Below are 13,682 nucleotides of genomic sequence, written 5' to 3' on the forward strand. Positions count from 1 at the left end.
AGAAGAAGAAGAAGAAGGAGAAGAAAGTTAGATATGAAGGCTCCAAAGAAGGGGGGCAAGAAAACGGAAGATCAAAAAGATTGACAATAAAACGCCCGTCGTCGCCCGGCGACCCATGAAAAATGCAAGATGAGTTTGAGGATGCGTATGAGGAAGGCAGAGAGAGAGAGGGGGGATTATCGACCGATGAGGAAAAGTGTCTTTGGCGACCCTCGTTTTTGAGTCAAGCTGCTTATGTCGTTTTCAGCAACAGCTCGCAAAGAGCTGGCGCAGTGTTGCTCGTTCGCTGTTACTGCTCTTCAGCTCAGACAGAAACACGTCCGTGCGCTGCTCCTCCTCCCCTGCCTTTCCCCGCCCCAGTTTGGGTTTACTTTTGATCAATTCTTTTCTCCGAGGTTTAGGTCACTTTCAACACCCCAAAGACATCCCTCGACGCGTCCTCATCCGTGCTCGAACCAGGTCGCGACCGGTTCTTGCGCGTGTTGATCACCACCTCCCCCCAATGCTTCGGGACCGTCCCGCCGGGTTTCGGCGATGCGGCGGATCGGCGCGGCGCGCGCGGGGGGGTCGTGTCCGTTTTCGTGACCTTGACGGGCGGAGGGGCTTCGGAGGTCGAGGTGGAGGGGGCGACAACGGCGCTGGGGAGGGTTGCATGCGGCTGGAGATGGGGCTGGGGTTGGATCGACCAGATGTCGATGACGGAGCTGTAGATTTCCAGTAAGTCATTCAGATTCGCTCGCTCGCTCGCTCGCACCAATACAAATCTAGTAGGGAAAGCTGTGGGTTGCGCTTACTCCGAGGCTCTTTGGCAGATGGCTTCTAATGCTTCTCGTTCGCGCTTCAGGTAGCCCGGATCCGGGTGGTTGCCGGGGCTGGCGTTGTTGAGGGATCCGTAGCCGTAGCCGGGTTGGTTGTAAATGTCTTCTTCGAGGAGGCGGGAGGATTCGCCCTATGAGTGTTGCAGTTTGAGTTAGCGGGGGTTTATGTTGTTTTGAAAAGAAGAAGGGTTTGCGCGGCGAGCTTTCGGCGCAATGTCTGGCTAAGGAGAAGACATGGAGTTGAAGGGGGGGGTATGGGAAACGTACATCTTGGCTTTTTGGGGGACTACGCCCCAGACATGAGGCGCAAATACCCATTGTGATTGTTTATGGTTGGTTGGCTCTGGTGATGGTGTATTCTAGTCAAGGCGAGAGGAAAGTATCTTGTTTTTGGATGTGGTGTGACGTTGGCTGGGGATGTGAGATAACACGGATTGAAACTGGGCGATAAAGCGAGCTGGAAAACGAGAGACGGTCTCAATTCAAAAGAAGGTTGGTTGCGGAGTGCAATGTACAGGAGCGCACCAGGCGGTGATACTGAAGGTGAAGGAGGGGTTGTGTGTGGGTGGTGGTGGTGGTGGTGGATGAAGCTGGTGGTGTGGTGGTTGTACAAGTTGAGATAGTGAGGCGTCCGTGGGTGGAGCAAGTTATCCGGGAACCTCATGAATGCCACGGGCTGGCGCTCTTCCTTCTATGCCTAATCCGTCCGACACATGTGGCCCGTGCGTGGTGCTAGCGCTCCATCCAGCCACTATACAGTAAGTTACTAGGTACACAGTAGCAGCACAGTGAATACTCCCTCCTCAAAATAAGAGTGCTAGGTAGGTAGAGGGATGTAGATGTAATTGTACCAGTAGTAATTGATGCAAACAAAGGTACTCTAATAACCAACACAAGATTGGAGGCAGAGCTCCAGTCCAATCAATTCCTGAAATCAACAATCAATTGAACAAGCGCGATGCATACAGCCAATGCTCCGGGGCCGTGGCCGCACCAGAAAACCACCGGTGGAAATAAAGCTGTCCGCGGCCGACGACCGACAATTTTCATTTCCACCGCCAACCCGCCAACCAACCAACCGGCAACGAGTCACCGTCACCACCAGCTCGCAGCGCAGATAAACAAACAGATCTGTAACGCGATCGATTCTCCTTCTAAAGAAAGCATTAGCTTGCTTATCTCTCTTATCCGACTGGTGACCACTTCCCGAAACCGACACCATGTTTGACCTTCCTATGGCAAAACGGTATGCCGATGTCACGACTTGCGGTTCTTCAGTGCCCTCCAATCCACAATCCCACTAACAGAGCTCCCGTATTAGCGTTCGACGCGATGAGCTACTCTCCAGAGACTCAGAATCTCCTCCCGCATCGCCGCCCCCGGAATCCGCGCTTCCAGATGTCCAGCAGCGCCTTGGGGCATTGCTCGATCTCGACGCCCTGATCGCACCCGCATACGCCGCCCCTGAATCCACCCAACCACAGGACAACGAGCACAACGCGGATGAAGAGGAGCAAGAATTCGAATTCCGGTTGTTCAGTGCTCCTGCCCCGGCGACAGCCACGAAACCCTTGGCTGGTGCGACGTCGGACGGCAAGGACGCAAACGAGAACAAGGTGACGGACCCCGCCGCTGCGGCGGGGGTGGCGCAGAAACTACGAATCCGGGTCCGGTCTCCATCTCCTGGGGCTGGAGGTCTTGAGGATGGTCGCTTGGTGAACCCCTTCCGCGGATATGGGCACTACTTCACCGCGCCGGGGTCGATGACGGGGGGAAAGGCGGACAGCCAGGAGGAGGAGATCCTCAGAGCTAAGAGGCAGCAATTTGAGGAGGTGGCAGTATCTGGGCTGCAGATGCTGGGGTTCGCTCAGGTGCCGTGGGTAAGTATCCAACCTCTTTTCTCTTGAGCGCTGTGACGTGGGGAGCACGCTTGCTAACTGTGCTTCTCGAAGCCTGGTTGTTATCTTCCCTGGAAAGTGGTTCATCTGAAGAGTGAGAAGACGGCGAAGGGATCAAAGAGTGCAGGTGATATCGACAGCCAGCCGACGACTTGTGTGGTCGATCCGCCCGAGAGAGTCCCCGTTTCGAGCAAAAAGCCCGGAAAGAAGCGGCGCATCCAGCTGCGGAAACGCCGTTCGGCCAAGGATGAAGCGAAGAAGCGGCAAGAGGAGGAAGAGAAACGTAAAGCGGAGAAACGCAACCGCAAGAATCGCGAGCAGAAGCTCAAACGGAGACAAAAGGCCAGAGAACAAAAGGCCGCTGCAGCAGCTGCCGCCACTGCCGCTGGCACCGCCGAAGGTCAAGCTGCACAACCTGCTGGGGTGGAGGACGGTGCTTCCTCGGATGGAGGAAGTGACTGAGGCCTTTCGAAAGTGTACTATGTCTCCCATTCATTCTTAGCCTATGATACCCGTGCCGATATCATGTTCCAACAATTATCTTCTTCTGCGGATTCTACACTTCTACTGCGACTGACTAAATCGGCACATGTCGGTCTATTCTGAGTTCGGTTCAGACGATTAAAACGGTATGGAAGGATGCCAAGCTAACAGAAACAAGATAGGGTATTTTGAGAAGATGGTATCGGCCACAGAGCACAAGGAAAATCGGTAGCAGTCAATGCTGGGTATGAGATGCAAGGTATTAAGGAATTCGAGGGTAAAAGAATGGAAGATGCGTGGAGATCACGACGCATCGCTCATCGGCATGAGTTCGGTTACTTGGACTCTTCGGCTAGACGCAGGCTGTTAGTCAAGGCCTCGTCGTCGGGTTATGGCTGGCTTACCCTTTGCTTGTCCAACAGTCTCGGCAGGCTTGTCAGCAGCAGCTTCAGCAGCAGCCTCGGCCTTCTTCTCCGCGGCGTGGTCCTCCGCCACGGTTTCTGCGGGTGCGCCCGTGTTAAGTTCCAGAACCGGAGCAGTTGAGGATGTCACAGGCTCAGTAGGCTCCGGCTTCGCTCCCTCAGCGGGGGTCTCAGCGGGGACATCTGGTATCATTAGCCATCAGGGCTCCCATAAGTCATTCATGATCTCTTTACGCACCGGTCTGGGGCTCCGCAGCAGCAACATCAGTAGCAGGAGTAGCTTCGGGGTTTTCTTGGTCGGTCTTCTTCTTCTTGAAGATAGACTTGAGCTTGGTCTTCAACTTAGCAATGAAAGCCGGCGCTATATTCTACGTTAGCTGATATTCTTCTCATCAGTTCAGATTAAACAGGCAATGGCACTTACCCATTATGAACAATATGGAAATATTAGGTAGAATTAACTGATGGTAGAAGAGAAGCGAGTAGTTGAAGCCTGGCAGGTCACCGGCTAAAGATCACGACGATGAAGTTGTTGAGGACGTGGTTAAAAGAGTGACTGAGGTTAGAGAACAGAGAACAAAGAACAAAGCAGACAATGATTTCGCATCTCCCAGTAGGTATTTGTATTCCACGTGACGGGGGCACGGTCCTGATGGTGATGATCGCTTGCCTGTCCACTCCGTAATTTGCCTAGCTATTGCTGCCTCCTTTCTTTTTCTTTTTCATTAGCACCACCACGTCCCTTTTGACTCCTTTTTTTCTCTCTGCAAGCTTCATTTTCCACCGTCACGACCCCGCAGGCGCCTGTTTCAGGTCCACCGTGCCCATCAGGGGAGAATAAAAGGGAAAAGATTTGACATGGACCAATTGACTAAACTTGGTAGTGCTCCGTTTGAAAGGCGAGCTGGTGGACGACTCCGAATGGTTCGAGAACGGACGAAGAGTCACCCCATCATCTATCTATTGACAACGAACCAGTCGATCTGGGCCCGACTATTCTCTTTCTGCCATGGTGGCTTCCTTTGCACCGTTGGTGTAGGTCCGTTGGTAAACTAGATAATTCCTAAATCGCCCGTCCCAGCTTGTTGTTGACCGGAGATGAGTTGTTGCGATTTCGGGAAACCCTAACTCTCGCCCCCCCCCCCCCCCCCCCCCCCCCCCCCCCATCGCCTATACTCCCTAACCTCCTAAACTGCTGGTCCAAACGGGAACACGACTTTCAATTCAGGGGGGGAATACAAAGCTCTAACCTGTCAGAAAACTTTTTCTAAATGCTGCTCGAAGGATCTGACGACTTAGTAAACCGATGATGATAGAAGCAAATGAGCTACTGATCCACTATTACTTAAAGGAAGGTCCTGATAATACGCTTATTCGAAGCTATTTGAGCCAAACCACTTGCTCTGGTGGGGTCATCTATATGAAGTCACGGAAATTGCCCTAAACATGGATTCAACTTGACCACAGCCAGGTTTGCAATGCAAGCCTCTTGACCTTGTAGATTTTTACAGCGGTGCGAAGCGAGAGGGAAAAAAAAAACAACTTAAGATTCCCCAGGGTCCATTTGAGGCCCCTCCAATCTTTTACTTTTCATCTATCGCAGTCGTTTCATTTCGGGCTGGCTGCGTAAAATGCATCTTGGGCCGTCCAACTGGCAAGGGTCTGTCTCATGAGGAGATCGCTTAATAACTGCGAGAAGCGTTGAAATCTTGTTTCATCCGATGTCTGTGCTGCCATTCGGTTCAAGATCGCGCCGTCCTCGCACTTGGTTCTTTTCAAGGCCTTCTCAACACCCTGAGGTCATCAAGTCATCTATTGGATCACTAGTGACTAGGTAGTGACGGCTGGCATGGGTGCCGGATTGATAGGTCTGACCGTCTAGTCCATAAAAAGGCTATGCGCGAGAGCGATGGCCAACTCCGTTCATTTCGTCAGGGGTAAGAGGCTCCGGGTGCAAGTAGCTTAGGGCTTTCGGCAACAGAAAGAAACTCATGACTAAACAGGTCTCAATGATTGATGATTGGGACAGGGGTAGAAGGCTACCTTGCGGGAAATCCCTCGGACATCATGGATGATATCTCTAAAGTCTGGGCATTATGCTCTTATCTCTGGAGTGAAGAAAGTTCCTAATTCATTTACTTGTTGTTGTTTGGTGAACGGAAACAAAATGAAAGATGGCTGACTAACTAACCTGAACCACCGATCGCTCTGCCGCCTTGCCGCGCGGGAGATAAGGTATCGTCATCCTTGCACTCTATCTGGAGTACCTCCCACCTTCCCGCGCTGTCAGATGTCGCGGTACAGTGAATCGACCTCGATACTAATATAGAGATGTCCCCTGGTCAATCCGCAGCAGATGTCCCGTCCACAAGGCCGGTATCGGAGCAGACCCCTCTTCTTGGGGACCAAAGGCAAGATGATCTCAATCAGCCGGGTGACTCTCCGGTTCAGTTAGCCGACGAACCCACCACCAGGGAGCTGATCCTGGTGATGGGAAGTGTCTGGGTTGGCGTCTTCCTTGCTGCCTTGGGTACGTGACCTTCTCTTCAATTTCTCTGCCACTTCCCTAGCTTACCGGTAACTAGATACCACGATTGTCGCAACGTTGAGCGCTCCAATCTCCTCGTCCTTCCACTCCTTGTCCCTGCTATCGTGGCTGGCCACGTCCTACCTGATATCCAATGCCGCCTTCCAGCCGCTGAGCGGTCGACTGACGGATATATTCTCTCGTCGGGCAGGGCTGGTATTCTCGAATGTCTTCTTCGCCGCGGGGACGCTGATGTGTGGACTCGCCAAAAGCGAAGGTGCTATCATAGCGGGTCGTGTCATTGCGGGCATTGGAGGAGGTGGTCTGACCGCCATCTCGACCATCATCAATTCGGACTTGGTTCCGCTCCGGAAGCGAGGAATCTGGCAGGGCATTGGTAACATTTGCTACGGTGCTGGAAGTGGTCTGGGTGGTGTCTTTGGCGGATGGATCAACGACACGCTGGGCTGGCGGTGGGCTTTCCTGATCCAAGTGCCCTTCATTGTGGTGTCGGGCATTCTGGTGACTGTCATGGTAAAAGTGCCAGTCAAGGACACCGACGATGCCAAACTGAAACGGGTCGACTTCCTCGGAGCGGTGACCTTGGTCACCACGCTTGTCTTGTTTCTGCTCGGACTCAACACGGGTGGAAACCAACTGCCATGGACGCACCCGCTCATCCTGGTCTCGCTGCCGCTAGCCGCCGTGTCCTTTGCCCTCTTCCTCTATATCGAGGCCAAGATTGCGTCGGAGCCGGTCATCCCAGTCCGGCTCCTTCTTGACCGGACGGTCTTTTCCGCCTGCTTGACCAATTGGTTCGGCACCATGACCGTCTTCGGGCTTTTGTTCTACTTGCCCTTTTTCTTCCAGGTCCAGGGCCTCTCCGCTACCGCCGCCGGCGTGCGGTTGATTCCGCAAGCCATTGGAACGTCCATTGGTTCGCTGGGGGCTGGCGTTCTCATGCGCTCCACCGGGCGCTACAAGGTGTTTGTCCGCATCACCCTGACTCTTCTGGTCATCGCTTCCATCCTGATCAGCACGTTGTCGCTCACGACTCCGGCATGGCTCCCGTTTATCTACTTCTTTCTGATGGGCACGGCTTACGGCAGTATGCTGACTCTTACCCTGGTGGCACTGATCTCTGCCGTGGACCACGAACATCATGCCGTTATCACCTCTGCATCTTACGCCTTTCGCAGCACGGGTAGCACGATTGGCATTACAGTGGCCTCCGCCGTCTTCCAGAACATTCTGAAGTCGGGGCTCTGGAGACGATTTGGCGATCGGGAAGATGCGGGAGAGCTGATCTCTAAGATCCGAGACAGTCTGGATGAGATCCACCGTCTCCCCGCGGATTGGGTCCCAGGGGTCTTGGATGCGTATATTGACTCCCTACGGGCGGTATTCCTTACACTGCTCGGATTGGCGGTGCTGGGAGCGTTGGTCAGCATGGGCATGCGGGAGCATAAGTTGCACTCGAATCTCTCTCGCCGTGAGGATTAGAGTTGGGATGAATGGTAGTCGAGGGGTAAACTCTACACTACAAGCTATACAAAGTATGTACTTAGTAGAAGAGCAGTAGAAGAGCAGTAGAAGGGTAGAATGAAAGAATGGAAAAGACTACCTAATGAATACATCATCGGGATTGGGTGGCCTGAGGCCCCACATTTCCCATTTGTCCCTCCATGATTAATGGTTCCATTTCTCATGCATGGCCGGTCAGTGGCACACTGACTCGACTCTCCGCTCTTTCTTCACTCCCCTTAGTTTGGTTGTGACAGTCCCTCTTTTTTTTTTAATTCCCTTACTTCCTCACAGTACTACTCTCTCATCACCCTGAGATCATCCACCGTCTTTACACATACCTATAAACCTGGTGGCGTGCAGCAAACGGAAAGACGTGGTGACGACTGCCCTACCCCTACCGCATTCCCGCCCAAGCTTCCCTTCATCTGCGAATTTACGTATTATTCTGCAAGTCCCGCGCTCTCTCGCCCAACACACCGCTTAGTTCCTCCGATCAGACCACCAGTCGTTCAACACGTGCGGTTGCTTCGAGGTCCGCCTCTTGACTGCACTGTACATGGCTTGCACTCAATAGTTCAACATTATTCGTCTGGGAGGAGAACGGCTTTCTTGGGTTGCAATCAATTCACTGCCAAACAGTCCACTCTCTGCCACTGCTACTGCTCCAGACTCCCTCTTTATCCTTACCGCTCTATTCTCCACTTCCTTTCAAACGCGAGGATTGCACTGGTTGCGACTCGTATCCTTGACCGTGACAGGTACAAAAAAACTTGACCAGGGAGTTGGTATTTGCTTTGGTGACGATCCCTGCCGGCAAGCCTTGTTCTTAACGGTTCTGTTTTAGCTTGGACGACTCGGGGGGGACTCACTCAGCTATAATACCGCGCGCAAGGCCCCATACCACCCACACACCATCCCCGGCCCGATCGAACAACTCTCCTTTGTGACACCCTTTCCCCTGATCCTTGTTGAATCGGATTGTTATGGCAGTCGGGGTCGGGACGAGCATCTCCACGACATCGACGGTTGCAAGTGTGGGTTCGAAAGCTGCCTGGTCCTCGGAAATGGAGGTGGATTCTGCGAGGAGCGAGGAAATGGTCACTGCGCATACAAGTATGGTCGGATCCTGCATAGATAATGAAATGAAAGATCTCGCTGGCTCTTCGACCCGCCGTCGAAAACGTTTACTCCTCTCCACTGATAGCGCATTCGTCGACAACGTACTTCCCTCCTTGGTGCGGAATCCGGACATCGAGCTACGGTTGATCACCGACGAGCCCTCGGCGCTGCTCTCGAGCGCCAGCAAGGTCCCGCACTACATGGATACGGTGGATAGCCAGACCTTCGAGAAGAAAACGGGCGCGCGGAAATGGTTGAAGGCCAAGGCGGCGGAGCTGTGCGACTGGGCGGATATGCTCCTGGTCGCGCCGATCGATGCGGGAGCGCTGGGTTCCATGCTGTCGGGCTTGACTAACACCCTCACGCTGGCCCTGCTGCGGGGCTGGACGTCGTCGAAACCCGTGGTGCTCATCCCCGGCATGACCGTGTCGGAATGGAGCCACCCGCTCAGCAAACGGCAGCTCTGGGAGGTGCGGCAATATTGGTCCTGGATCAAGGTCGTCACGCCGGTGCTGTGGAAGCCCGGGGATACGGAAGAATTGGTACAATTGCCCTGGGATGGATTGAAGGTTCTCCACGACACGATTGAACAGACCCTGAAACTATCTTTCTCGGAAACACATCCTGCTTCCGGCCAGCCGTCAGATCATTCGAGCGGACCGCCAGAAACGACGCAGACGGGGGATGTGCCCTCAGCCATGTCGCGACACCTGCTATATCGCCTGAATAAGACCGAACATGGCCCGCGCTCATTACCGATGGAGCTCTGGTTGAATATCTTCGAGGACCAGCTACACGACTGGGAGATCGCCAAGGCCGTGGGCATCCCCACGAACCTCCCCGTGCCCAAAGAATGGCAGAACCACCTGCTGAAAATGTCCACACCGGCCTCGCTCGAATACACCATCCTGCGAGGATCCTTCGCGGCGATCAAGAAGCGCATCGACAGCCTCCCGCGCTGGAAACCCCTCTCCGATCTCTCCCTTCACCTCATCTTCAAATTCTCCCGAACCGACATCCTCTCCTACCTCATTGAGAAACAGCATGACCTCCTCTGGACGACCTCTCTCCTCAGCGTCCTCCCCTACCGTGCCTCGGCCATCTACGGCAACCCCAACCTCCTGACGTGGTGGCGCGACGCCCCCGACCTCCCGAACAAAGACTACACCACCGACGCAATGGACGGCGCCTCGCGGGCCGGCTTCGTCAACGTGCTGGAGTGGTGGCGCACCTCCGGCCTGGAACTGCGGTACACGGAGCGCGCCCTCGAGGCCGCCAGCGCCGAGGGCCAAGTCGCCGTGCTGGACTGGTGGAAGCGCGCCTCCTCCGCCCCCCCTGCGACCTCCTCACACGCCGTCCTCGCCAGTGGCCGCCGCACCCGCATCCCGCTGAAGGTCGGCAAATCCGTGCTCCTGGCCGCGCAGTCCGGCCGCACCGCCTCCCTAGCCTGGTGGGACGCCTCGGGGATCCCCTACACGCACGGCGAGTCGGTCGCCCGCATCGCCAGCACCCACGGCCACGTGCACGTCCTGGAATTCTGGCACCGGCTCAAGGGCGCCAAGATGATCTTCGACAGCCAGGTCCTGGTCGGCCCCACCAAGAACGGCCACGACGCCGTCCTGGAGTGGTGGCGCCGCAGCGGCCTGCGCGTCGAGTTCAAGACCTGCGACATCGAGGAGGCCCTCGAGGACGCCGACCCCGTCTCCGGCGCCGAGCAGCGCGTGCGCACCTGGTGGGCGCGCAACGGGTTGAACCTCGGCGTGGGCACGAGTGAGTGGATGAAGACGAAGGTGCTCTAGCTCCGATCTCCTCCTCCGGCCTATCATCAATCTCCTCCCACACCATTGCAAATATATCCATACAGTTCTATCCTCAACCACCCGGTATCACAGGAGCCATCACAGGGCTGGGAATCCGCTCACAAAAATGGACCACCCGATGACTTGCTTCAAACCCCACTTGCTATTACCCCTACCCCGTTTATTCATAATACCCTCTTCACACCCTATTGCTTCTCCCTTCCTCAACCGTATCATACTTTTTTGCTTGGCGTTCCGAGTGATTGTTTATTACCTATATAGACTGGCCTTTATCACGATGATGACCAACCAACCAACCAACCAACCAACTCAACCTGGGAAATACCTTTTGTGCGTGCTTCCTTTCCATAATCTTGATTTCCTCTTAAATATTACATACCATTCCACTGAAATAACCTGGGGGGGAACTGGGTTTGTTCTAGCAGGGTGTCGGTGTCGGATTTGAAGTCAGCACTACTTTCAATTTTGTGAACCGTAACATAGTCTTGCATACTTGAAAACACACTGCATCTAACTTATATGGGTAACGTAATATGTAATAATTCATTTCGATCGATTGTTATAATAGGAATATTCTTTTTCTCGAAAACTTCTATCTCCTGAGATCAAAGATCGAAAATCGGTGGGGATTGGGTGGAAGAAGGGTAAGGTAACAGGGGCATTTCTTCCCCAAGTCTCAAGAAAGAAATCAGGCGAGACGGCCATCTCAAGGCGTTGTTTGAACAAGATAGAGTATAATAACAATAGCATTCGAGTCATGAACAAGTTGAATCGCACAAGGAAATAAAAAACGGGGGTGCAGAAAAGGCCATGGAATCTGAGCGCCATCGGAAAGGACAAAAAGCAACGCCGTCCTGTCTTTGATAAACACACATTCACATAAACAAACACGTCAAGAATTCAAACTTCCTTCCTGCAACGGGTGTTAGTCATGTTTTCCGACGGCGTAAGCAAATCCAGAGTTGTATGTGTGTACATACCAGGTAGGTTCACTTCTCTCATGCGCAGGGGTCCGGATCTCATTTCGGTCCCCAAATGGATTGTTCTCGTCGTCGTCCTCATCAGTCTCGGACTCGCTATCACTGTACGTCTTGCGTCTCGATGAGGAGGAAGGCATGGATAAGCTGAGCGGCCGGGGCGGACGCGGAGGCTTAGGCGGGTTGACAGTCAACCCGGCGAAGGACTCCGGGAGGTCGTCGCGGTCAGGGGTCCAGCCGCTCTCAATCACATCTTGGTCGCTGTCACTGTCGTAGTCAACGCTCTTGTCCAGGACCTCGAAGGCCATCAATGCCGTGACGAGCTCCTCGTTGGCATGGATTAGGCTGCCTAGGTACTCCTCGCTTTCGACGTGCTGGATGTACCGCAGGATCTGGCGCCGGAGCGTCTTGCAGGTCTCAAACCGGTTGAGGACCTCTGCATCTTCGCTGACCCGGTGTGTCTCGCGGTTGACCAATTTGAGCGCGTTGAGAAGGTTCGTACTGGCGACCGAGGAGGACGCCAGCGTCTGCAAAATCTCCGGCTTCTCCTTGTCCAGGCTGAAACTGCGGCTGAGCGTCCTCTTCTCCTTCTTCTCCTTGCGCGAGGAGCGGCTGGATGTGTGCTTATGTTTCGGTCCGCTGAGGACGGTCGCGGGCCCGTTGCCGGCGGAGACCGACACCGTATGTCCCATTACGGGCTCGTCGGATGTGGCCGAGTCGCGTAGCACTTTGGCCTTCGCCTGGGTAGCCGGCTGCTTGCGTTTGGGCAGCTGGCGATAGAGCGCCGTCACCCGCTCCATGCCGGGGGTGTCCTTGTATGATGCGGCCCATTGTCCGAACAACTGCTTGCATTTCTGTTTGACCAGGGGATCAGAGACTGGGTCGGTGGCAGCGATGCGCAACCGTTCCAGCAAGGGCTCGTCCGCAAATTCGCGCAGGAACCGATCGCCGGTGTTCTGTATCAAGAAGTCGAGGATCGTAAGGGCTCGTAGCTGGCGATGGAGATTGCCATACTTGCTGCAGGATGCGTTAGTGAATTGGAGGGGGAAAGGCTGGCTTGACTGACAGCTTCTTGCGCAGCGCACGACTGGCTTCCCGCGGTCCACTAGCTTGTATGCGGATAGCTTCGATCAGGTCAACAATTCCGCTGGAGTCTTCGACATCGTATTGTTCGCTAGTGAGTACTTCGATTTGCACCGTCACGGCGGTGTATGGCTTCTATGAGAGTAGCAAGGTGATCAGCACTTGAGGTGGATTGATGAATGGTCCGGCGTTCAGTAAAATGTAACAAAGCAAAGACGACTGTTTGAGTGCTGGTCTGATGTCCGGACGACAGCCGCATTGGCCCGTCGCGTGGATCTAAGATAGACTTACCGAGGAGTGAAACATGATGTTTAAGAATGTGTCTAAGAGCAAATGCGGCCGTTAAGAAGTCGTGTGGTTTGCGAGGGTACTGCGGACCGGTAAATCGGTAGCGAGTACTTTCACATGCGCAAAGACAGGGTCGCAAACTGTGGTTGAGAGGGATGAGGTGATTTTGAGGCGGAGACCCTTGATGTACACCTATAATGCTATTGTAGAGTCGTTATGCAGATCCCAATTCGGATGGACCAGGGAATATTAAGGAGAAGCGCAAGAAAGCCGAAAGCCGCAGAGCGGTGACGTGTAGACACTAGACAGTGAGTGTCTGGGGTGCAGCACTCAGCCCAACCCGCAGATAAGGGTGGAGTGTGTTACTGATTTGAATTTCGGATGGAAGATCGATCCCAAAGCAAAGATGCACGCACGCACGAGAGGGGAGAGAACTGGCGAAGGAACACCGAATGAGCGCCTCCAACGTCATGCGGTAGATGTGTGGTTCGATAAACAACATAGACTCGAGAAGAGAGAGTGCCAGTGTCAGTTGCACTTCCAATCTCGTGACTGATTCGTAGTGCCCCTCGCCAGTTGCCCCATTGGGTCTAGTGCGGGGAAAGAGACAATGCAATCAAAATTGAGTGCCTTATTATTGCCTGATCTCTGCCTGGGGCTCCTCTTTCCGATGCCGCGCAGACCCAATTACGTACTCACTGCCCCATTCCTGGATAAAGG

The 13,682-nt window shown here is 54.1% G+C and overlaps 6 protein-coding genes across 6 annotated transcripts; 3 read left to right on the plus strand and 3 right to left on the minus strand.

The window, feature by feature from the left end:
* Nucleotides 1-1,136, minus strand: BO72DRAFT_509614 (LAMTOR1/MEH1 family protein; the record flags this gene model as incomplete). Its single annotated transcript, XM_040949340.1, has 3 exons — nt 1-743; nt 795-949; nt 1,086-1,136. 3 exons carry the CDS (start codon nt 1,134-1,136, stop codon nt 398-400), a joined length of 552 nt encoding a protein of 183 aa, XP_040801300.1. The 3' UTR covers nt 1-397.
* Nucleotides 1,137-2,038: 902 nt separating this feature from the next.
* Nucleotides 2,039-3,178, plus strand: BO72DRAFT_377953 (DUF2011 domain-containing protein; the record flags this gene model as incomplete). The annotated part of the gene is made up of 3 exons (XM_040941284.1): nt 2,039-2,064; nt 2,140-2,698; nt 2,771-3,178. 3 exons carry the CDS (start codon nt 2,039-2,041, stop codon nt 3,176-3,178), a joined length of 993 nt encoding a protein of 330 aa, XP_040801301.1.
* Nucleotides 3,179-3,329: 151 nt separating this feature from the next.
* On the minus strand, nt 3,330-4,282 carry BO72DRAFT_108699 (uncharacterized protein). The gene is made up of 4 exons (XM_040938927.1): nt 4,046-4,282; nt 3,860-3,982; nt 3,604-3,804; nt 3,330-3,551 (listed from the first exon to the last, which is right to left on the minus strand). Exons 1-4 carry the CDS (start codon nt 4,047-4,049, stop codon nt 3,535-3,537), a joined length of 345 nt encoding a protein of 114 aa, XP_040801302.1. The 5' UTR covers nt 4,050-4,282; the 3' UTR covers nt 3,330-3,534.
* Nucleotides 4,283-5,835: 1,553 nt separating this feature from the next.
* BO72DRAFT_527761 (MFS multidrug transporter) lies at nt 5,836-7,774 on the plus strand. The gene is made up of 2 exons (XM_040950134.1): nt 5,836-6,151; nt 6,207-7,774. The coding sequence occupies exons 1-2, from the start codon at nt 5,953-5,955 to the stop codon at nt 7,649-7,651; spliced, it is 1,644 nt and encodes a 547-aa protein (XP_040801303.1). The 5' UTR covers nt 5,836-5,952; the 3' UTR covers nt 7,652-7,774.
* Nucleotides 7,775-8,294: 520 nt separating this feature from the next.
* On the plus strand, nt 8,295-10,813 carry BO72DRAFT_108723 (uncharacterized protein). Its single transcript, XM_040938928.1, has 2 exons — nt 8,295-8,460; nt 8,520-10,813. The coding sequence occupies exon 2, from the start codon at nt 8,659-8,661 to the stop codon at nt 10,591-10,593; it is 1,935 nt and encodes a 644-aa protein (XP_040801304.1). The 5' UTR covers nt 8,295-8,460; nt 8,520-8,658; the 3' UTR covers nt 10,594-10,813.
* Nucleotides 10,814-11,143: 330 nt separating this feature from the next.
* BO72DRAFT_448050 (LSB5 family protein) lies at nt 11,144-13,473 on the minus strand. Its single transcript, XM_040944695.1, has 4 exons — nt 12,966-13,473; nt 12,658-12,809; nt 11,595-12,608; nt 11,144-11,527 (listed from the first exon to the last, which is right to left on the minus strand). Exons 1-4 carry the CDS (start codon nt 12,978-12,980, stop codon nt 11,515-11,517), a joined length of 1,194 nt encoding a protein of 397 aa, XP_040801305.1. The 5' UTR covers nt 12,981-13,473; the 3' UTR covers nt 11,144-11,514.
* Between the last annotated feature and the right edge of the window lie 209 nt (nt 13,474-13,682).

The sequence above is a fragment of the Aspergillus fijiensis genome (assembly GCF_003184825.1).
Source record: "Aspergillus fijiensis CBS 313.89 unplaced genomic scaffold BO72scaffold_23, whole genome shotgun sequence".
NCBI classification, from domain to species: Eukaryota; Fungi; Ascomycota; class Eurotiomycetes; order Eurotiales; family Aspergillaceae; genus Aspergillus; species Aspergillus fijiensis.